The sequence below is a fragment of the Ischnura elegans genome, chromosome 8 (assembly GCF_921293095.1).
Source record: "Ischnura elegans chromosome 8, ioIscEleg1.1, whole genome shotgun sequence".
NCBI classification, from domain to species: Eukaryota; Metazoa; Arthropoda; class Insecta; order Odonata; family Coenagrionidae; genus Ischnura; species Ischnura elegans.
The window spans coordinates 82,347,654-82,372,428 of NC_060253.1; the positions used below are offsets into that span (position 1 = coordinate 82,347,654).

Genomic DNA, 24,775 nt, shown 5'->3' on the forward strand with positions numbered 1-24,775 from the left:
TTAATTTCAGAATACTTTTTATTGCCATGAATAGGAAGAGAGGTCATGATGACCTGATACAGTTCTAAGCATTCCACTTGTTATAGGGTACAAAAATATATTGTCGTTTGCTATTACTTCACTTTGGACTTAGAAATAGACATTGTACTATGCATTGTTTAGCTAATTATGCTCCTTCAATGGTAATTCATAATATAATTACCTAGGGAACTTTTGCTCACTGTGGGAATATTAAAATAGTCTTGAATCCAATTCCTAGAAATTAAACTCTTTATTTACATCTTGTTTGTAATTTTGGTAAATTACTTAGGTGAAACCTTTGCAATATGCTGCCAATAAATGTCATCTTTAACGAGACTAACGTAGTTGAGTTCATAAAGGCTCTAGATGAAAAATGTATCTCATAATTTTTCGAAGCCTTTTTTATGCACTACACTTCGCAGTTTTCGGATACCGAAAAACCAAACACTGCACTTAGGCTTTGCGTATGTACTGTTCGCCAAATGCACGAAGAAACTGCCCGTTCTTAACGTAATATCGTAAAGTTTGTCCCACTTTTGAGCTTAGAGTCAGTGGTGTGAGGTCACTAGATAAACCTTTGGTATGCACATTTGTATGAATTTCAGTCCTTTTAAACATCACTTCATTTCAGCGTTCATTGTCGCACAGTCTTCGGTTCACACTTTGAGGGTGTCGGCTGCCGCTACGTCTTCCTTCTTTTTCGTCCCCAGCTGCTGTTGTCGGGCGTTGTAGATGTCGAAGCTGAGGCGCGTGGGAACTCCAGCCGACTGAAACAAGGAAAGAATGCAGATGATGATATTTTCCAAGTTTATTTATTGATTCAGAGTCATTGACACTAGACTGTACTCTGTGAACTGTACTCAATGTGAAAAATCGCCGGGCTACTAAAACACATTTTTAAATAAAAGATGTTAGCAATTTTCCACTATATTTTAATGCGTACGACGTGTATCGGCTCATAGAGTCATCTTCTGGTATACAAGACACTATCTTACACATAAACATCACCTTTACACCTTAGAGAAAGAGGCGGGGGAGGATGTCACATGTTTGAAGAAAGGGTGGGAAACAGGCATACATAGTGGAGACAGTGAGAAAAGATACAACTGCTAAAAAGTGCTTTATCTTCTATTTAAATAGGTCGAACTTACACCATATAACGCCTGAATCTGTTGAACTTACTAAAAACACGTCTAACCTTAGCGGCTGCCGCAGACATAGCTAACCATATATACAGTTCAAAATTTTATGATAATTCAGGGGCATATATATCAAAATAATAATAAAAATGGCAAGAATGATCGCAGGCTTTTCCGGCGTATGGAATTGTGGAAGGTTACTCGGGATTTCCACCGGATCAGGTTATCCAACGCAATCTCGGCCGAATGGCAATGGCAAAATGGCAATCTGCCTCTCCAAATTTCAAACTCGCGAAGTATAAAAATTTCCCGTTATTTTCTGAATGCAAGTCCTATCATGTTTTGACTCCATCCAATTGAAGGTAGATAAGAAGGATCCGCCATCAATTGACTTACCGCGCTTCTCTGTAGCGGCGCCACCTTCTTGATCTCGTCCGCGAGCAGCGGCCGCTCCGTGCCGCACCCCTCAGCCTCGTCTTCGTCGTCCTGCGGGCTGCACTCGATGGTGCAGTGCGTGGTGCGGCCGGAGCAGGAGTTGACGAACGCCGGGCTCTTCCTCCTGCTCCCCAGCCGGCTTCTGCTGAGCCACTTGGACGCCAGCATCCGGGTGCTCTGCACCATGTCCGACTTGACCGCCCGCGCCACCAGCCCCCCTGCAACCGCACCATCCTCCACACCCGGTCTGCGCATGGCGGAGGCCCCTGTTGGTGGTGCAGACATCTGCCGACGGAGCAGCAGGCCCGAGAATTTGAAAGCCCTTAGGGGCTGTTGTTGCTGGGACAACTGGGCCTCCACCTGCGAAGCAATTTGAGTTGTAGATAGGTGCGACCATGAAAAACTCGCATCATCCAAGCAATCGTGTTTTTGTGTTTTTTTTTGCGTCGCATTTTTTATTTATTCAATAGTTTGCGAGCCAACTTTTTGGAATTTGGTCATGGTTAAATATGTTAGAGAGGGCTTAGAAATATATTGGGTGCTTTCCATTCATGTGACTCACGCGTCGACTAGTGTCGACTCGCGGTAACTGTTTATAACTCTCCAATTCCTGCGCGTTATCGTTTCTTGACTTGTGTCACAACAGTCGGCGACACACATCGAATGGAACACGAAAACCGCGACGCAAGTTGACTTGTGTCGATGAATGGAAAGCACCCATTGGTGTAAGTCAATTTTTGTTGATTTTGAGATATCCATGGCAACCGACTCCAAAGTAATCTACCTAGAAACACAATGATGTAAGACACAGTTACGGTTGGGACCGCCTGGTAGCAGCACATATTGGGAGCCCTCAGCGCAGTTCCAACTTCTTTGTGAACTATAGTGAAGTGAGTCTGACTTGCGCCATTGTGTATCTAAGCAGCTGACTCTGATTGTTGATTCACATTGTATAATGACATCCATTGCATGATGAACAATATTGCATAATGAAACGCGCCAGTGTAGAACTGTGGACCGTCCGTTGAATTGACAGCAAAAAAAAGAGGTAGAAAAAACGTTTTTCAGATGGACGTCAATAAACGTCGTATAAAAAAACGTTTTTTCGCATTTTTCTTTTGTTGAATTTTATTTTTACCTGGAAAGGGATATTGTATAATACCTGTTCATTGAAAACTGATTCTTTTTCCGATTATAAGTTTTTATATGAAATATGGAAGTACACAGTAGCATTATTGCATTCAGTGATGAGAATGTCGTCTGTAAAATCACTATTCAAATCTCATTGTCAGTGGTCTCGAACACCTAAATCTCATTTTTTTGATGAACGTATGAAAAACTTGAAATAATGAAGTCATTTCATGCAAAGAGTTTGCAAGATTTTCCTTTAGCACCAGTTACTGATAATATTTGACGTACTTAAACTTGTTGAAGTTGTTCGGTATTATACAGAAAAAAGTTCAAATAGGATAGGTACCAGAAACGAAATCTTTTATGCATGACATAATTCACAGTGTCCGGCGATATCTGGTGGAAATTTTGTATATCCATGAGAATAAAATAGAATGGTAACCTTCCACACAATTTTATTTATCCAAGTACCGACCCGGTTTCGACACGTAGTGTCATACGTAGTGCCACCTTGATAGAGACACGTAGTGCCACCTTGATAATGACACTACGTGCCGAAACCGGGTCGGTACTTCAGTAAATAAAATTGTGTGGAAGATTACCATTTTATTTTATTCTCATGTTTTATGCATAATGTTTCAATAAAAAAAATCTGGAAGTTCGTTTGATTTTAACTGTAATCAAACTCAAATCAGACTGCGTATGTTAGAATCATGGGCGTGTTTAAACTCACTTGTTCATCGAAAAGATCCGTCCGCAGATCCTTTGCGTCACGGATATCTGATGACGAAGAAGAGGAGACCGAGGCTCCGATATTGCTGTTTCCGCCCGAAGCTTCGTCGGGTGTGGGCGGCGCCAGTAGGGCACCGGGCGGTGGACTCTTGGAGGTAGGGACGCCAAGCGTGGGCCCTCTTTGTGCGCCGCCCGAGGAGAGCCAACCAGGGGGCCCCAAGGGCACCGGGCCCTTTCTGCGAGGGCTCCTTCGAGCCCACCACTTGGAGAGTTCGCTCTTCACCTCACCATTCATGAAGCAGTAGAGTATTGCCACGAAAGCGCCCTGTATACAAGATGAATATATATATTATCTTCAGGTTTAGAAATGTCTACATCTACGCACTACCGCCACAGCCGCCTTAGTAGGCATGTCGTGCCGCTAGCCGTTACCCAGTGGTCGTCATCCGCCATTGACCAGTACGTTTTCCGGGTTGTACTAAAAATTAAGGTTATGAGAACAAAATTCACTAAGTCATGATTAACTTTGTGGTATTCCATTATTAGTTTTCTTGGATATGACACAATTACTTATACCACTATATTTAAAAAAAGAAGTAACAAAAAAGTAAAAAGAAGTAGTATAAGTAATTGTGTATTACTCAAGAAAACTTGTTATCAGAATGGTTTCTTACCCGCTTTTTCTAATTATTGTCTCATCTTTTAGTTCATTATGCAGAGTATTGATACTAATTAAATTTTTACTTGCCGTTATTTTTCCATACTTTAATGTGCATGGCGGGCTTTTTTTTGTTAAGAAGTCTTTAACCAGTCGTCTTAACCGCCCGTTGATCAGTCAGTTTTTAGCGTTGTACGAAATATTAAGGTGACGAGCTTCTTTTCTTACCCAATTATTGCCTAATTATTTAGTTCTCAGTATTTACTATGGAATGAATTAACTCAATGGGCCGTGTAATATCTCCCAAAACTCATGCACCTTGCACAAATGAATCGCTGAGTTGGTGTGCTGGAAGGCGTAGAGTTTCACCGCTGGGAAAAATCCACAGCCTCTCAACCGTGCCGATTAATTTGTGCAAGGTAAACGAGCTTTGGGAGATGTCATACAGTCAACTGAGATTTTCCATTCCATTTTATATCTTCGAGGCCGTAAAGCTTTATTCCCCCTCCCCGCCTATGCATTCTTAGCATTGCTAATCAGGGGCGCAGCTAGGAATTAAGGCTAGGGGGGTTTCAGGCGCAACTAATACTGGGGTGCTTGGGGTATTGCATACCCGATAGGGTTAGCGGGAGGTGCGGAGGCCTTCCGCCGGAAAAAATTAAGATAAATGGTTCAAAATGGTGATTTTTACGGCCTTCTGAGGGATATTTTATTAAACGTCACATTATTATATAAGCAATATTAATTTCATTGGGTAAAATAGGTTTAACTTAAAAATTTCTGTGAGCTCTGGGGGGGGGGGGTATTTATCCCCCAAAACACCCCCCTCACTGTGCCACTGTTGCTAATAATAAAATCTGTAATTGCTATTATTTTTGCACACTTTTCCTGGCGGTATATTTGCATGGTGGGGGTTATAGTTATGAAGCCGTTAACCAGTGTTTTCTTTTGTGTTTTGCTAAAAACTTAAGGGATGAGAACGGTTCTTATCCAATTTTTTCCAGTAATTATCTCTTTTGTGCAAGTTATAATTAGATCTGTACAAATGATGTTATTTTTGCTGCTTACTCGTCGCCGCGGAATATGCGTAGTTCTGGGTCTAACTAGCTTTTCAAGAGAATGAATGGTGTATGAACCCATGCCCCATATAAGGGCGTGGTATTGGAATGACGCCCACTCGTAGCTTTGTCATGTTAGGGAAAAATATTCTCCCTCTTACAAACGTTACCAGGGAAGGAATGGTCAGTTGAAATACCCAGCCAAATAAATTTCCACGGTAATTTTCGAACAAAATGCCATCTTCGCATTTAGGCCATCAGAATCATCAAATGCTTCCGTATTTTGCCATTTCACCGTTGATCCCATGCAAAGAGAATCGACCTTGTTTGATATTTACTTGTTTCACCGAAATACTGACCTGAAATGAGGCGAAGAAGAGATCACAGAATAGCCAGGCTATTTCCACGACGGGGTTGACTCCCATGGCGAAAGACATCCCCAGGAACAGGGTGTAATGTATGCCGAAGAGCGGAACGAGCACCAGTGTCGATTTAGCCCAGCGCCTGTCAACAAAGAGTTATTAGTGGAGGAAGTGTGGTTTAAAGTATCTAACTTCTTCTCGGGTTTTCACCATGTTTAGTTAGACGTTGCCGACGTTTCTACACTCGACTCTTGTACCGTCATCAGGTCAAATAAGAGTCACACTGAAAATTTCTGTTCGCCTCATGTACCGTAGCCTGTTACGTGCCACGTGAACTTCATGCAAGGGTACACAAGGTGAGTAGAAACATGTGACACTCATCTGCTTCGATGAAGGTGCCATGGTCGAGCATCGAAACGTCGTCTATGGACAAATTCACCGAGAGGAGACCCTGAAAACCTCAATATCTTCAGGTAGCTTGCTGGAAGAAATTACCACCTAATCCAATTTAAATGATAAGAAATGAAGGTAAATGAAAGCAGAACTCATTAAATGATGAATAGAACTGCTGTATATCGTCAATAAATAATAAATGCAATTGTAAGGATTGCATCCTAGTTATGAAATACATCTTACTGCTACAGTTGTGGCTTATGAATTGGTAAAAAAAAAGTCTCGAGTGATTCTATCTCTCACCTGTATCTGTTTCGCCTAGTCTCCTCTGAGATGGAAGACTGCAGTTTTTTGTAGACTACTCCCACTATTCTCAGGAACAAGACGAAATTTATCTGAAAAATAAAGTTTAAATTAGGTAATGTCATTTTGAAGTGCTTATAAACTTCTGTACTTCTACAAATTGTTGCGAAATGTTATGAAAATAATGCTAGTTAAAGAAAAAAACTACGAATATCAAGAGGGGTTAACATTATTCCGCAAAAAGCCATAAATTTCCTCAGTATTAAACCATTATTTACATTAAAATGATAGCTCTATAAATCATTCTTTTACAAAAGGACCATTCACTTGTCTCTTATTTGGTGAACATTTATGTAAAGTGGCCGTGTTAGCTTCCAAAGTGTTCCTATGTGCTCACTTTATAGTTATATCATACTCTATATTTGCAATTTGCGCACCTTTGTGAACACGAAAAATCAGGGAAACAGAATGTATTCTCCAGGGTTGACGCAAATGTTCAAATTTGTGACAAAGCTTAAAAGGAAATTATAAAATACGAGAAAAAATATTCCCAGAATCTTAGATTATACCCCTCCTTTTTCCTGCATACCCACAACTCATACACCTCCAATTTTCTGCAGTGTGAGGCCTTAGAAATGTTGGCATTTACTGCGTTGGAAAATCGGTGATTATTCTCCAGCATTTTACTCACCAACATGGAAGCTCCAACTGGGATGCGAATCACGAGGAACAGAAGCATTTGATCGTTTGTAGTCCAACAATACGTGTCCTCAAAGATCGCCCGGAGAGTTACCCAAGGAACCACCGTCAGGAAAGGAAGGCCTGTCCACACGAAACAACCATTAAGTCTTATTTGGCTTTTTATTTTAGCAGGAGGATACTTCAGATTTAATCATAAGAATATTTCTTACCCCATCCCAAAACCACGTACATGGCGATTGAGTTCGTATCCGTGAACAGGGCTTGGAATATGAGGTTATGCAAATACAAGCCTTCCATGAAAACCCAGGAGTAGTTAGCCACGATGAAGAACTGCCAAATGCTGATCACCAGTTTGCAGAGCCAACCGTGCTGGAAAAAAATGAAAAAATATCTCTCTATATGTTTGAAGCCGAATGACCTTCATTTCACGTTGTTAGAAACGAGACTGTTGGCTGTAGGGGATTGAATAGCGATAATAAAGAGGAAGCATTGGCTTCGGAATTGATTTTTTTAAACTATAGTTAAGCAATTTCCAAGGGCATATACCTAACAATTTTGAGTTATATGATTATAACCGTATCCTTGGGAAGTTGAAACAAACTTAAAATAATGAAAACGTACGCACAGTTCGAAATTTATATTACGGAACATAGAGTCGCCATTGGAAAGTAATTAAGGGAGAGTGCAGATGGAGAATGGAGTGGAGAAGTGATGGCCAAAAGCTGGGATCGCAGGCTATAAGGCAGAAATATCTAATAATCATTTATAATCTCCTGATTAACTTTAATTCATAGGAAAGTTTGATGTCATAATTTGTTACGCATTTAATTTTGCCAAACTAATTCTCCTTCTATGAAAAACCTTTGAGTTTTTTTTATAATCTAACGTACGTATTCTCTGTGATAGTTAATTCTAATCATTTTATTTCAAATTGCATAATTTACTCTGCGAATACAATGCGGCAAAACTTAAAATTTATTTAAAAACTATTTTAAGCTTTTTCACTATTTTAAAATTTCTCACTAAATTATTTTATGATTTGGAGATGTCTCGGCATAGCCCTTCGAGTCCTAGTTTCTAGTCCTCATTTCTGTACTATGTGTCTTCTTAACCTCTGTTTCTGTTCATAATATGTCGCTATGTACTGAAATATTGAAGAGATTAATATTATATTCGATTGAGAAATAATTTTATCACAGTCAGATCGGATGTAGCTGATTATTGTGAACGCTTCTGGACTTCCTTGAAAGACACACGCGAAAGTAACGTAAATTTAATTGTATATCCTCTATTCCCCAAAGGCATTTGGGGAGGACTATATAGAATGCCTTAAAGAGGAAATTGCCATGTTAAAAGGAAAAAATAGCACAATTATTTTAAGCATCTTATTGCTCTGTGAGTATTGGGCCCTAATTTCTTATTTAGGAAGCAATGTTAATGATGACACATTACATAATTTATTTTCCATGGATAAGCAATAGAGTAGTGAAATTGAGTTGTAGCTATGAAATTAGTTTTTTTATACCTCGAAAGAATTATTTTCATCCTGATTTCATGGCATGAATTTTTTATTGCTGGTCGTCTAGTTCAAACGGAATCTTAAAAAGTTTTCTCAGCTAGGAATGCATTTTAGCTTTTAAATAACTTTTTTCTTTTGAGATGTACGAAAATGGTCTTGGTCAATCATTTTGTTACGCGGGATTGAAGTCGTCTGTTGAAAAGTTTGTCTTATAGAATAATAATAATAATGTCGTCTTTATTTCACCAGCGAATTTAGGACTAGATAGTCCTCTCTTACAATGAACTTGTTTAACAATCACATACATCCATGCCCTGGATGGTGGTTAAGCCACCCAGGCGGGATTAGAACCCACGACCTTTAGGTTAGCAGCCGGGTATTTTACCCTGGCGCCACCGAGACCGGCACGAGATGAAACAACATAGAAAAAATTAAAGCGGTGAAATTCCAGAAAGTACTCCACGCAATGCTCAAAGTACTTTTCCCAATCTCCTCTAGGAGCATGTTTATCCTGCTAAAAATACTGTGTAATTTAGCTAATACGGTCTTCCATTGATGTTTTTTTGGCTATGAATAATGCTCACCGGTTGCGCGTTGAGTATGAGCGCGCCGTCGCTTTGGACGAAGGCCTCGGCGGCAAGGTCGATTCCCTCGATGAACAGCGACTCTTTGAGCAGCGACATGAACGCCCGCATCATGAACGACGCGAACAGGTGCATGTGAAGGACGTTGCGCGGACACCGGAGTCTCCTGCGATTCAAAGAAAGAAATTTTATGTTATGAAATAGTTAATGTTCCTTTCTCAGAACATCTGAGAACAGGAACACATGTAAACATGGCTCCGTAGATTCCATTAGATTCAAATTGTAACGATATCAGATCTGCATTTTTGTCTGGTTTTCATGCGATTCAAAGAAAGAAATTTTATTTTATGAAATAGTTAATGTTCCTTTCACAGAAAATCTGAGCACTAGAATCCATGTAAAAATGGCTCCGTAGATTCCATTAGATTCAAATTGTAACGATATCAGATCTCTGCATTTTTGTCAGGTTTTCATGCGATTCAAAGAAAGAAATTTTATATTATGAACTAGTTAATTTTCCTTTCTCAGAACATCTGAGAACAGGGACACATGCAAACATGGCCCCATAGATTCAATAAGATTCCAACTGTAACCGTTCCGATCTCTGTATTTTCTCGGGTTTTCTTTCGCGTATGTTGGTTCGTAACGAAAACCGTTTTTCTGACTATCCTACCACCGTCTTCAGGTTGAAGGAATCGTCGTGTGGTTTCTACTTCGCTTATGCACCGTAGGCTGGCTGGGCGCTGTTCTCTGATTGGCTGTCTCTCGGGTGAGTTCTTTCCAGGCTCTGTGACGGAGACATCAATCCTCTCTGTTGAAATTCAACCACGTGTCTATTCAAACTGAAGGCATTGGCAGGATAGACAGTGAAACCGTTGTTCACAAGGCAACTGACGCGGTAAAACAACATCTCCGCATCCACCACCACCGAGTTGTCACTATTTCAGTTTTGAAAAAAGTAAACGTTTTTTCTCGGAATATATTTATCAAGTTTATTTTGAAAACGCCTTTTTTGCTTCTTTTATTTTGTATGTACCTTTCATATTGCTCCATTAAAATTGTGATTTGGATATTCTTTAGATTTTGGTGAATGAAATGTGCGAGGTGCGTTCAGAAAGTTAAAGGAATTTTAGTTTTTTTTAAAATATTTATTTACTAGTCTACATTAATGTTGTCGTCGCCTTCGCCATCTGTATTAATGCTGTCCCCATTAGGTATTATGGACTTGTGCCACCGCTTCTTCCAATCCTCTAATCACCTTTAAAATTCGAACTTGGTGTTAGCTTTTACCTCTGTCAGCGATTTCTTTTAATATCACATAAGCTTGTAAAACGACGGCCTTTTAAGACTCTCTTAAAGTGAATTTTAGTTTTGGAAATAGGAAAAAAGTCACAGAGCCATGTCAGGTGCATATGAATTCTGGAGCTTCGTTACAGTATTGTTTTTAGCCAAAAATTCACGAACAAGCAATGGAGTGTGCGCCAAAAATCGTCGTGATCATAAAAACACGTCTAGTAGGGGCGGTCGTCAAACAACTTTTTTCGAAAGTCAAAGTTCGACATATTACAAAATGTAGCCCGACACACCAAATGGACAGAGAAAAAATTTTGTTCATGTAGGTTGACATCCTAATCTGGCTCTCTGGGTCTCCCTGAGAGCCAGAGTGGCACCTGTTCTCATGGAGGGTGAAGAACTGCAAAATTTGGAACACGGAGTCATTTTCGTAGACGATGTAGCCTGAGCAGTGCGTTGACATTAGTTCATAGGCGGGAGATGAGGAGATCCTTACTCTAGGATGGGAGATGGAAAAAGTGTTATTGTATATAAACGGTAGGGTCAGATTAGTGCGATCATGCCCATATGGGTACACCAAATTAAAATATGTGCCATTAATTAAGAAAATTTCAAAGTTTTTAACGCTTCCTTGCATTTTAATACCGGTGATTGTATAAAAAACGTGATTATTCGACCTATGTTGCTTACCTCGACTACTTCATACATGACTGGTGCAGAATCGGCTGAAAAAACCATTGAAATCACGATATTTATGGCCGTAATAGAGCAAAAAGATGGAATGTGTTGCGGGTTGCCTACGTTCAACATAAACTGCCCTGGTGCAACCGTAGGATGTCAACCTACACGAACAAAATTTTTTCTCTGTCGATTTGGCACGTTGGGCTACATTTTGTAATATGTCGAACTTTGACTTTCGAAAAAAGTTGTTTGATGACCGCCCCTAACGTCTAGCCTTATCGGCGGTCACAGATAAAGTAAGGAATGAATGTAGCAGTAAATTGTATCATACTTCAGGGGAATATATATACAAACATAAAAATAATTGGCAATCGGACTCTCCAATCCTGCGATAAATTTAAACTTTTTTCCGTTATTTTCTGAAATTTCTTCATCTGCTTGAAGTTAAATCTTTAGTGCCAAAATGATGTAAAATGTATTTTCAGGTATGTCATTTTTCAAAAACTTTTCGGACCACTCATTGCCTGGAGGGGCGCCACCCCAGGCAATCCCATACCCCTCCAAAGCATATTCCTAGTTACGCCACTGGTCTGAGTAATACCTTATAATGCGGAGGTATCACTCAAACCATGGGAAAAATATCTTCCGTTTACCATAGATGGGGCCATGAGAAGAAGATTTAGGAAATAGACTCCAAAACAGCGAGAAAATACGTCTCTATGAAAAGACTAACCAGTGGGAGAGTGAAATGAAGATCTGCCTTAAACGTATCTCACGATTGTTGACTTGTAATGATGATGAGGTGCATTTTGTAAGCACGTGGGATAACCCTTGTAGTCAGGTCAAGGGTGGGATAGCCCTTGAGGTCAGAGGTCTTGAGAAAAAGACTTCTCTTTTTCGTAAACTCTGCTTACAGCTGCTACGAGTTATGGTAATGCAATAAATCAATCTATAGATTTTTTTTATTTAACAACTTACCTCAATGAGGCCATGATGGTAAAGGCCAAGATCAAAGTGATGAGAGAGACACTGTAGCCAATCGTTGCGGTTGTCTTGACGACGGGTACCCATTCCTGAAATGGTAAGATTCATTTGAACTATTGATTGATTTATTCCATGGTAAATAAAAAATAAAATATCTGACAAGCAAAATTAACTAGGGGAAGCCATGAAAGTGCATATGTTAGGGAACTACAATGGCAAATTTTTGTCAATGCAACACAGTAGGCAAGAATAAGGTGTAAAGATAGAAATGAATGAATATAAATAAAAGATAGAAAGAAATGTGTAGGACGTTTAAAACATTTGTATTCCTGTAAAGGAGAAAGGTTTCGCAATTTTGGCATGGGAAAAACTTTTCCTCGACCGGGAATGAACCACGGCCCTTTGGCATTCCGGATCCCTGCGGGACTATTACGCTATCCAGGTTCCATAATTCTATTGTCTGCCCGATGTTTGAATGCCGCTTTTTTCCTCACTCCTAAAGGTAGTGCAAAATGGCAAATGATGGCTATTTTCCGCATCTCCATTTTTATTCAGCATCCTATGGAGGGAAGGGAGGGACGTCTCAAGGATGTAAAAAGTGCTCAGCCACCTCACTTCCTTCGCGGCTAAACCAGGGGTTGATCGGGGATGGGACGGAAGAGGGACCCGAAATTCAATATCCCTGCCATGAAAGCAAAAGTGATTTTGCGCCTCGGGAAAATGTACAAGGTTGAAAGCTGAGGCTACCATGCACACTCACCGCGGAAAGCAGTCTATTTGCAGCGTGAAAACGAGCGATAGGAAAAATCGATGGCGATGTAATTTTTTCCTTTGGTACTTTCTAGTCTGTGAGCGGTGATGCAGGAAGTTAAATACCAGGGGCACTTGAAAAGTAAGTTCTCCAAGGCCCGCGCGTCGCCGCATGCAGCGCTACGCGAAATTTGGCTATCCTGTCATATTACGTGGGCTTTCCCCCTTCCCGTCACGCAAAAATTACCTCATCAGCGAGGTCGTCTGCGCAGTTCATCAAAAACCGCTATGGGCGTACAGATAGCTTTACCCAGATGTTAAGCGAATTAGGCTGGGAGCTGCTGGAGATTCAGAGGCTGCGAGCTAGACTTAGATTGCTTGAACAATTGAGACTGCATATCTTTAAGAGCGACACGGAGAACATAATAATAGAGCCGCACTATGTTTCCAGGTCCGACAGGAGCGATAAATTAAGAGAGATGTTTTGCCGAACGAATATATATGGGAATTCGTTTTTCCCCCGAACCATACAGGACTTCAATAAATGGTAGTCGTAATTTCATCAGAGCATTCCCTTCTTATGTGTTAACGGCTGGTGTCCTAACACCCCCTGCCACATGCCTTTTAGGTGGCTTGAGGAATATTATGTAGATGTAGATGTCATTACTGGCGCTGTGGCCAATCGCGATGGACGTCCCAATTGTTGCTCCCGCTAAGTGCGATCTGAAGTCTGTCTTTATGTTTTTGCATGCGAAGAAGGTTGTTCCGATTGGATTTCATCGCTTATTAGAAGAAGCTTATGCTTTGAATTGCATGAACTTGAAAAATGCGCGGAAGTGGAAGTGTAGATAATATACTGCCGGTCGCCTAAACGTTCGTGACGAGGAGCGTAGCGGCAGGCCGTCGCATGTGGAGGAAGCTGTGCGGGAAGCTTATGCTTCAGGATCTCCGGTAAACCCTCGCCAAAAAACTGGAAGGTGTGTTGTAGAGACTATTCAATCTCTTTCGTTCAATAACCTTCAGTACCACAAGATGTCGGCCAGATAGGTCTCAAAAATGTTGACCTAGAATCACAAGTTTGCGGGTTTTGGAGTGTTCCCATAATTTTCTCCAGTTGTGAAGAGGAAGGTGAAGAATTTCTTGACTCATTGGTCAGAGGAGATGAAACATGGCCCCTTCATTACATCCCAGAAGTGGAGGACAATAAAATTATGGAAAAATTCGGTCTCATCAAAACCCAAAAAGGTAAAGCAAAAGAAAATAGCGGGAAAGATTATGGATACCGTATTTTGGGACAGAAAATGTGTCCTGCTGTCATAGAAAAAAAAACGATCAAACAAATCTTGTAGCTCTACCGCCGCGCGCTCGATTCAAAGAGCGTGAATGTATGACGTAGACAGAGGTTGCCACTACATACTACATCGATGCCCAATAGTGGTAGTGTGAAGCACATTCGGAGGCAGACTCGACATTAAGCCACCTACGTTTCAGCGGCGGAACTAGCTCCATTTCGTGTTAAGGCACGTTTTCATGGGCGCGTTTCAGGCGAAACGCGTATCTTCAGCCAATCAGAAGCCTGGAATCCTTCGCGTGAGTTCGTGCTAGACGCGTCGCCTGAAGTTGAAATCTTAAAAAATTTAGACGCACGAAACGCGTAAAACTCGCCAACATGGCCGTTTGCGTGAGTCTCTTCTCTGTTGACGAACTGATTATATCCGATATTAGGGAGAAATATACTTACGTGTACAATTTTAGAGACTGCAGTTACCGAAACAGAAATCTCAGGGATGAGGCCTTGAGGGAGATAGAAGTTTATGTTGAAATGGAAGATAAGGAGGACTTTAATTTCTGATGATTGTCAAAGGTTACCAATGTTGAAGCTTGAGCAGTGACATCATTGTGATTTACAGCGAAAGGTAAGATGTCTATACGTGACAAATATCACACCCTGTACCTATTGTAAATTGACTTGTAGATGAGAGAGATGGGCTCCCAGAGAAAACTGATGAATTATACTCATTTAGGTTAGATGATCCACACAAGATAATTGCAATTCACGGACGTCACGTTTCATTTGTTTTATTGTCGTGTAAATAGCGCGCGGGAGCCTTCTACGCGTAGGTTCGCCTACGCTTAGTTTGAACCTTCATGAGAACAGTTTACGCGAAGAATGACGCGTCTCGTTGCGTGCGCGCGCGCCAGACGCATTCATGAAAACGTTACTTTACGCTACTTTGCTGCGTAGTGAGCTCTATGGTAATTCCTTTCTCTGTGGTGTAATTCAGTCACAGGCTTAGTCGTAGTGATTTTTACCCACACCTGTCCAAGCCTACCTTCGAGTATAATCACTGAAAATTGTGAGCGATTGAAATCTAGCAGTATGTATTCCTATACCTGTTCTGCCTATCCTTCAATGATCTTGCCAGACTCGGTGGTGGCGGCCTAAAGACTTTGCTTGCCATACCGAAGGTCGCGGGTTCAAGTACCGCCCGAGTAAGTTGTTCCTATCCAGGGCATGGGTGTTTCTGATCGTCCTGTTGTTATTCGTTCTATTTTCTCTCTTTATAGGCCGATAAGAAAAATAATAAATTAGAATAAAATGACCGTTTTCCGCGAACAGCTTTGCCTTCCGCTTGGAAATCGACAGGAATTCTCCTTTTTCTCTCTGAGGAAGAGGTGCAGTTTAAGGGTGGGATCATGCTATGGACGACCCCCAGTGTGAACTAAAGTGTGAAAGAGATTCCTTAGCCAACTGCGTAACCGTGGTAGTACGCTTGGGGCGCCAATTGCGGCGTTGAACAATTGATTTCTCGAGAAGTGATCGTGTGAACCCACCTTGAGGAGATTACGGAAAGTTTTTCGCTGGGCCGTCGTTTTGTGTCTCGTCTCGCCTCCCTGGCGACGCCCTTCCCCCCTCCCTCTCCCTTGGTCTCTGACGTCATCTGGCGCCCCTGTGGGACGAAATCGCGACCCTTTCCCCATAATACCAAGGAGCAGACGGGCCAGGGGCCACGGGAATACGTCAGCAGATCGTTGACAAGAGGAAGAAGATACGCAGTGGTGAAGAAGGAAATTGGAGAAATAAAGCCGGCAATGATTTTAATCATTATTATTTTTTGCCTGGTTTGCGCAATTTTTTATTAAATATTTTTCTTTTAAGGAAACTTTTCGCGTTTGTGTGGAAGCATTTTTAGGGCTTAACAATTTATGGCAGGATGCGGTACCAAATCCTAGTTGTTTTTTGAGCTCACCTCCAGGAATAAAAAAATAAAACTTTTACTTTTTTTTGTAGGAGATAAATTTGGAGAATGTGGGATGCATAGTGGTGGTTACGCTTCAGATATGGTTGAAGATGTACACGATGTGCTTCGTATTATGAAATCCCTGATGATATCTTCAATTATTTGTTAAATTTCCACTCATAAGCAAATATTTTATAAAAAATGTGATTGGCAAAAACATAAAAAGGAAAAAAGATTTCTCACAGCGAGAATTTAGGTAAATAATTTCAAAATTTTTTACCCTGGAACATGCATTTTCATTTTCGAATGACTATTCACGCTGTAAAAGTGATTTGGAATCTTTAAAATCGTCTACTGCGACTTCGATATATTGTGAGATAGTTCCATGTGTACAATATTTAGTTCGTAATCATAGGAATTTATACTAATTACTGTTTAGTTATAGATTTGAATAATTTAATTAATAGTTTATGTCAGGTTTAAAAATAATATTTATGCAATAAAATAAGTCAAAGAATTTTAAGCTTTCTTCGTTCTGTGCCTATCTAATTTTCTTTTTGACTGAAAATTTTTTATTCAATCAATCAGACCGTAGTGTGTACCACTAACTCATTATAGAATTTTTTTAAATCGGCCTTTTTGGTCGTGGTTTTTAATGATACCTTTATGATATGGGTGTTTATAATGCTCGTAATTTCTATTGGCATAAGTTTACCCAAATGGTGGAATCCTCCGTTTTAATCTCCGCCATCCAAAATGCTCACCATTTAGCATTTGACATAAATAATTCTGATCATTGAAGACTTAAATCGGTTGGAAATTTATCATCACCATGAGTAAAAAATTTGGAGATTAATTTGAAGCAGCTCTTTACTCCGCTCTCCTTAAACAGTGGTCCTCCTCTCGTGCATTTAAAAAATAATTATACGTGATTCTACACTATGCAAGGCGAAATTAAACTTACTGTGCTAAGTAAATCGTAGCCTACATATTTCGAATTTTGTAAAATTTAAATCCTTGTTACTGTGTTAACCTGTTATTATTTATTTACCACTTTGCTATATCTATTTCTTTACTTCAATATCTACTTTTGTTTTGTATCAAGAGCTATTCTGTTTTACTTTTCATGTGCCTAATGACCTTTTTGTGGAGAAAGTTATTGTAAGATGTGTTTTTCTTCAAAAGTGATGCTCAGAGCATAATAAATAGACTATCCACTATTCCTATCAGAGAAACACCTCTTAATTACCTATTTATTTTCCATTACATCTCTCATAATGTGTCCCTGGCGATGCATTCGGGGCCCTACTTTGTCTCCCATCCGTCCTTTGACGATTGTCTTCATCGGGTCATAATTCATTATGATGTTATCCATTTAGTTGTTGCTTTTCCGATCAAGGGTTGTAAGGCTTCGCTCTTATCACAATCTCCGAAGGAGTTCCCCTTCATTTACGTGAACAATTTGTTTTATCTTCAACAGTCTTCGTTTTCACCCATGTTTGATCTAATAAACAGTTTCCTTACTTCTAAACTTGAATTATCGGCTTTACGTAGATTCTTCACCTAGCAGTCTGCCCGCTTCGCTTGTGCTATTCTACCCATTAATTCTGGAAATATCTTTCAACTATATCGTCCAAGTACTCCCGTATGCACGTGTTGTATGCGGTAATGGTCATTAGCTTTGATTGTGAGTGAAGGCCTGTAAATCGTTAATTCCAAAGACATTCAGTCGCCTAGATGTGTTTTGTTAATCATGCGGTTGGTGGACACGCCCTTGATGCGAATGATAAAATGAACCTTTTACCGTTGATAGGCAATGAAACGGATTACTTATCAAGAAGTATTCATCTTGTCGGGGAATACAGCTGAGTGCTCAGAGTTGCATCAATTTTAATTATAAAGAAAGGCATACAAAGGATTAATCAGGAGGTTTCATTACAGTCATCTTAATTATGCTTTCCGTCGCATGCTGCAATTACGGTTACGCGTTTGAAAACTTTGGACTTAAAATTAGTGCCAGGGAATTTGTGGAATGGAGAAAAGTAAAGCTTGGAAAAGAATGAAACTTTTATACGGCTGCGTTTGGATTTCTTCGTACAGCCGTGCGGAGATTATAATCAAAAGTTTCAAAATCGAGATCAGTTCCTGTATATTAGTTCTCAGGAAAGTAATGCATCTTATCTTTTATGCTTAAATGATGCTTTAAAATCAATTGCTTCGTTTGAACAGTAGACCTTCTCAAACTCCGATGTCTTGCAACAGACAGTAAATATTTTTCCTTTGAAGGTCCAATACGTCTATAAGAAACCTTATTACCGTCAAAAAGATAGCTTACCGACCGTAAAGGCCTGGTTACACGGTGCATTAACCCGTACGGGTTAATGTCTAAATGTATGAACGAGAAAATGAACGGAAAAATTCACCGTGTAACCACCCCAAAATGTACAAATGCATGAACGCGTGAACGGAAAATAGAACCTGTTCTAATTTCGTTCATGCATTCGCACAAGTTGAACTCATAACAGAGCCACCTGGTGGCAACAAAAACTAAACGCCTCACGTTACGAGAAAATGCGTGAAAACTTGTGCGAACGCATATACCGTGTAACCGCTCATTCATGCTCCTCGTTCACGCAAACGTCCATGAATTCAGACATGCAAATAGACACGAATTCGTCCGTGCGGGTTAATGCACCGTGTAACCAGGCCTTAAGGCACCTTATCATCGCCCATAAGAAACCTTCCAAGAAAACTTACCGCAACGAGCGTTTCCCCGGGGGTCATAAGTGTTGGCATGTCAACCACGATCTGGGCGAGCAGGTTGCTTGGCGCGCACTGCGAGTAGTTGGTCCACGTGGCGTTTGGGTCCTCTGGACGAGAAAACCAATCGCCGCTCTCGAGACAGCGCCGCGTCGCGAACGCCTGGCGAATCAACGGAACAATAAAATTAGTCGGTGTGCCTCCAATGTGCCATGCGTTACATGCACGTGTGAAACCAAATTTTAATGAATAAGGAAGATTGTATGGATAGGTGAGGATTAAATCTTACCCTAGACAGCGACACAGGGGCGTGAATTTCATATATTTTGGATAGGGGTGGGGGTAGTATTGTTCCTTTCCCCTGACCACCTCAAAGATCGAGGATCTTGTAAATGGATGAATATTTCTTGACCTTTGTTAATAAATAAATGTCTTGAATTTATTTGAGTCAGTTCAACATCAGTATTATTTAAATATGAAAAAATTCTCTCCGCAACGTTTCGCAATTGTACTTTTGCATCATGAAGACTGGAGCATTTTTTTTGTAAACGAGAACACGAATTCGAAAAACTTTAATTCTTCTCCACTCTTGAAATTCTACTTATTCACTACTGAATTTTTCCATGTTTCCGGTGCAACCGCGTCGGTTTGTTGGTGATGACAACAGTTTCGCTGGCACTGCTGCCAGCATTATCTTCGATCTGAATACGCTGGCAGCAGTGCCAGCGAAACTGTTGTCATCACTAACAAACCGACGCGGTTGCACCGGAAACATGGAGAAATTGGAACCTGAACACCGCGGAAATCTACGTAATCACATTCACTACTGAAGTAATGAAAATTTTTCGTGTGCGAAAAATTATAGACGCACCACACAATTATATCTTAAAGAAATACCGAATGCTTTCCGAGGACGAAAACAATATAGGTCCCAAAGGTGAAGTATGGTTATTAGGGTTGGAGGAGGACAATTTTGGGGTGGTAATGAAAAATGATAATAAGATATATCTGAAGACAAGTGAATATAAATGCCAAATAAAATTGGAAGGAGAAATATCTCCGATACCGAGTATTCGATTGCTTAATACTATCGAGTTATCGGTTTAGGAGATATTTATTTCCTGCAACAATATATAATTATATCCCAGCGAATTATTTGCGTGAAGTCTTTTAGGGATTAAACGTGCTTTGTACATCACCAAAGTTTCTACGGACGACTGTCATCATCGTCATTAGGGTGAATAAATACGTTTGAATGAACAAAACACGTTGACATGTAACTCTGATCAGATTATGCCATATCTCAGGCATTTTCGACTTGGACAGAATCATAGGTATACTGTGACTGAACAATGTTAGTGAACATATCATTAATAGGGACCGCAAGATAAAATGGGATAGCACAAAATTAATCTTCCGTTCTAACAACTTCTGGGACAGGCTTGCTTAGGAGGCCATTGAGATCAAGCTTAATAGAAATACTTTTAATTTATCTATGGGATATAAACTTAGCAATGCAGGGAATTCCACTGTGAAAAATATAAAAAAATATATAACTTTTCCTCCTTATCCAAATCATCTAAGTATTTCCAGTCGATCAGGGATAACGTGATTGTTGCCATTGTTTATGGTTACCTCTGAGCGATTTTCGTTCAGTTAAAATTATTACCTGGTGACGATGGATGAGTAGTTCGTTGAAACGTTGGTGGTATACTACGATTTCAAGCAGCGGAAACCCCACTTAGACTTAACATTTATTTCCTACATCGCCTTTGAAAATCGAAAAAACCGTATCGGAGATGTTTTTTTCCAATTTAAATAGGTATTTGGGTTTTCTTTCTTTTCTTTTCATTTATGCCTTTTCGTTGCTCGATTTAAATATACTCCTGGGATCATTGGCGTAGCTAGGATTTTGAAATGAGGGGAAATACCGGAGATTTCGGGGCCCTTCCGGGATGTATTGAAAACACCCCTGGGCAAAGGGGGGGTCCTTCCCCGGAAAATTTAGGGATTTTTGATGTTGAATACGAGATTTTTAAAACAGTAATTTTGTATGAGCATTTATTAAAGTATTTTTTTTATTTATTGAGGTCACCTTACTCGTTTTCGGCGTCTCTTTTAAAGGCTCAAGGGGGAGTTTTAGCTCGGACCCCCTCCCGAGTCCACACTACTGCCTGGGATGGTTTACCATATAAATTTTTTGTGTGGGTACCCACCGAAGTGTCGAATCCCGCCACGTAGTCGGGGCATGGCAGCACCGCTGTTTCGCCAGGGTCCGCCTCCGCCCAGCACACGATGCCGTCCCAGACGCGTGGGCAGCGAGGCGGGGAGCTTGTCGATGGAGAGGCGGTGGCGGCCGCGATTTCCTCTCTCAGAATCGCCTGCCAGCACTTCACGTAGTTGTCCTCTATCAGCAGCTCCTGCTGATCCTCGTTGTCCACTAGCGCCAACGAAGGCATCTTTAAAACCTGCTGTAGATGCAAGAAATGGAGCAAACTATGCCTTAGTTGAAAGCTGTTATACTCTTGACTTTAAATTTTACAAAGCAAATATTAGGATAGACTCATAATTACTCAATAAAATAATATATGTTGGGAAACTACCAAAATAATACACTTATTCGAAAGGTCTACAATCTACATTCACAATTCCTATTTTTTGCGTGTACTGAGAGTTGAACATTTTTAAATTGCTGTAGGCGCGTTAAATATATAAGGTTTAAGGTAAAATGTATCGGTTTGTTGTACTATAATATATATATTAGTTAGTATTTAACTTAACTAAACGTTAGAATTGTTGATAACCGTGGTAAAATTTAACTTTGCCTCTATAAATACCAGATGGTAACATATGGTACCGCTAGGTACCAAGAGGTTAAAAAGTCCTCGGCGCTAGCGCAAAATAGCCCATATTAGGCCCGGGCGAGTCTATTTTGACTGACTCTAGGGAGAATTGGCTGTCGGTGGAAGGATAGAAATAAAGTTGGATTGAGCACGTAACGAAAAATCAGCTTCACAGCTTTGAGGTGTCAATAGAAAAACAGTTACGCGTACTCAACGCTGTCAATCACTCTTCCGCATAATTAACGGAAAACTTCCGCAAAAAAATTATTCGTTATCGAATTGAGTGGTTTCTTAGTAGCATCGATATCTTTTCGGTAGTTTGGACTTGGAGACCGGAAAAAATTTATGGAGCATATCTTCTAGGATACTGTTACCCCTGTGGAATTTTTTTAGTGTTTAATTAAAAGCAGATAGAACGATAAACATTTACAAATTTATTTCTATGCTAAAGGGCGATAATGCTCGGTATTTGAAAGGACGCGTTCTCCGGAATAGCATATTTTGAATGAAAATTAACTTATGGATTTGTTACTATGCTGCCATGCTTCATGTGCCTTAGGATAACATACTACAATAAAGAAAGTTAAATTCTGTCAAAGAGCGTAAGTGGCGCCACTCCATTTGTTAGAGAACTTTTTCGACCCAAGGTACTATAGTTTTCTGCCGTGTCTTACTCAAGGTCTAGGATTCTCTCACTCACGCTTCAGAAGCAAGTATTATATGGCAGTGATGTCTGCAGCGTTTTGGCCATAAGTCTTAGGATTCTCTGGCAAAGAAACGACTTCACTCAATTTCAATCAAGGAGATTGGATTATATTGAAGGGAGCATCACTGGTTCCTAGCGCGAAGCAAAGTGTGTCAGGGATGAGGTTGCATGGGTAGCACGCCTACTTTGACCAAAACATTGACTATCCAATAAGGGGCAATGCTTACTATTTGGTAAAATGTTTGGTCATAACTCGTCAGTAAATTAAAATAAACTGTGACAACTCTGTAAACCTTTTTTACTTACTTCATTGGTAGACTTCGCGAAGTTGTCTCTCTCTTTTTATATCTTTTCCCTGAGTGAAATTATTATCAATCACCACGGTTACGTTCTACAACCAGCTCAGCTGAAAATAAAATTTTACGAGCGTTAACTAGTAATTACGACGCAAAAGTATATTTTCAAAGGAATATCCCCACCAGTAAAGTGGCTAACAGGATACAGAATTTATGCGTAAATAGAAGTATCGCGAATGATGGACAAAATCCGATGACAATCACCAGCTAAATCCTAGTAATTATGGTAGCATTTTGCACGTAATTTATTTCATTTTCAGAACAAAACTTAGCCACCTCAAAATATCAATCGGAGACTAAGTCCAAAAATTGTCAAACTAAGATGGTGGAACTTTGACCACGCTAAAACTCGGAAGCAGTGCCTCCAGATAGTCCAACCTCCTTGATTTCATTACCGCGTGAAGGGTAGCTTGCTATTAGTTCTGTAGAGGAATGATAGATATTCCCAGTAGCGACCGGTTTAAAAACCGATACTTTTTTTTTACCGTAAAGAACGGTGTAACATTAAATTTTCTTGGCGTACCCAATTCTTCCTAAGTCTCTTTGCCTGCCCCTCCATTTTTCTCGAGCTTGCTTCCCATTTGCGGAGTACGTGTTAATTTTTTTCAATGAATGCCCCAAAGGTGTGAAGTTTAGTTTTCGTTACGTGCTGAATTCAACTGAACTTTTTTGATATTTTTTCCATAAATAATCATTAGGACAAACCCTTTGACGTGATAGTGACATTAGTCGGGTAAATAAGTATCCATTATATCCATATCTTCTTATACGTGATCTTGCTGAAACTACAAGTTATAAATTAAATAAAATTAAAAAGTATTGGATCTACAGCCCATTCCTTAGGACTTCCTCTCACGTTTTTTCTCATGTTTTTGGCCTCCAGCTTCCTTCATTATGCTACCTCAACATAAACAGTACATTCACCAATATTCCGGTGACATTTTACGACTTAATATCGAAGAGATCTCCATTATAATCGTAAAAAACTCAAACTCTTGCGCCTTAAAATTATTATAATTTTTTCCTGTCACTTTTGACCTCGCAACTCATCCATTTGCATTTATGTAGCCACTCAATTTTTCTTTGCCGAGGTCGCATAAATATTTATGCTTTATTTTTTCCGCTCGGTGCGTTGATTAATACTGAGCGCGCGAAAACGAGCTCTAAGCTGCTTCCTGTCTGTCGCGTGACCGCCTTATAGTCCAACATATCACGATCACGCTTCGTGCATCCTGGGAAAGAGCGTACTCGCAAACGAGACGCGAATATTTTTGTGCACGCCCGTGCGTGACTCACCTTCGCGGGTGACTCGTGCTTTATTTCCCCGTCGCAGTAGCACTCCATCGTCACGGTCTCCTCTTTATTCGATTAATTGACGCTGATGGGGCACCACCCCGTTCTCCACCGCTAACGAGTGCCATTTCTCAGTATTTTTCGGTTAATTCTTACGTACATGGCAAACCCCTTTCAATGACGCAACGTATTTTTGAATAATTTTCCTTCTTGGAAGCATTAATCTCGCTCGTTTGGACTTTAGCAATTCATATGACTCAGTCTCATCCACATGTAGATACTACCCTTCGAGTCGCCTCTAAGGATGTGTGGACGGGGATGTTAGGACGGCAGTCGTCAACAAGAAAAAAAGAAAAGGAAATGCTGTAACGAAGTTCCACCTGGAATTGATGAAAATCCTTCATTTTTTGGGGAAAAACGAATCATTATACCTCTCCGTATAACCTTTTCTCGATGAAAGCGGTCGTGGCTTTTTGGGATAAATTGGAAGTACATCTACATAACACCCCGCAAGCCGCCTTAAGTTTTCGCCACCTTAGTTGAAGTGAAGATCCTGGATCTTCTCAGAATAAAAGCGATTTTTTTCCATTGGTTTTTGATAAAAAATATTACTTTTTTGACTTCTATGACTTAACAAGAATAATTTTGATCATTTTAGGGCATCACTTCAGCATGTAACACAGATAAAGTTTTGAGTTTAAAATTTTTTATGAGCCGACAATTGTTAGTTAAACGTGAGAAAGCTTAAATTTAAATTTCACTGCTTTTATACGAATGTTTGGGCCACTTATTGAGTATATGGGTTGTTTTATTCACAAAAATATTTCAAT

General features: G+C 40.1%; 1 protein-coding gene across 2 annotated transcripts in view; it reads right to left on the reverse strand.

The window, feature by feature from the left end:
- Positions 1-24,775, reverse strand: part of LOC124163854 (parathyroid hormone/parathyroid hormone-related peptide receptor-like) — a 138,177-nt gene continuing 113,402 nt past the window's right edge. The window contains exons 3-13 of one of the 2 annotated variants that reach the window (XM_046540958.1): positions 20,964-21,215; positions 18,745-18,909; positions 11,990-12,084; positions 9,038-9,203; positions 7,144-7,303; positions 6,924-7,054; positions 6,233-6,324; positions 5,534-5,678; positions 3,460-3,783; positions 1,557-1,955; positions 1-788 (exon numbers count right to left, since the gene is read on the reverse strand). In XM_046540958.1, coding sequence (XP_046396914.1) covers positions 678-788; positions 1,557-1,955; positions 3,460-3,783; positions 5,534-5,678; positions 6,233-6,324; positions 6,924-7,054; positions 7,144-7,303; positions 9,038-9,203; positions 11,990-12,084; positions 18,745-18,909; positions 20,964-21,206 — 2,031 coding nt within the window. In that variant the 5' untranslated portion in view covers positions 21,207-21,215 and the 3' untranslated portion in view covers positions 1-677. Of the gene's footprint in view, positions 789-1,556; positions 1,956-3,459; positions 3,784-5,533; positions 5,679-6,232; positions 6,325-6,923; positions 7,055-7,143; positions 7,304-9,037; positions 9,204-11,989; positions 12,085-18,744; positions 18,910-20,963; positions 21,219-24,775 lie in introns of both variants that reach the window. The other variant, XM_046540957.1, reaches the window with a different exon arrangement.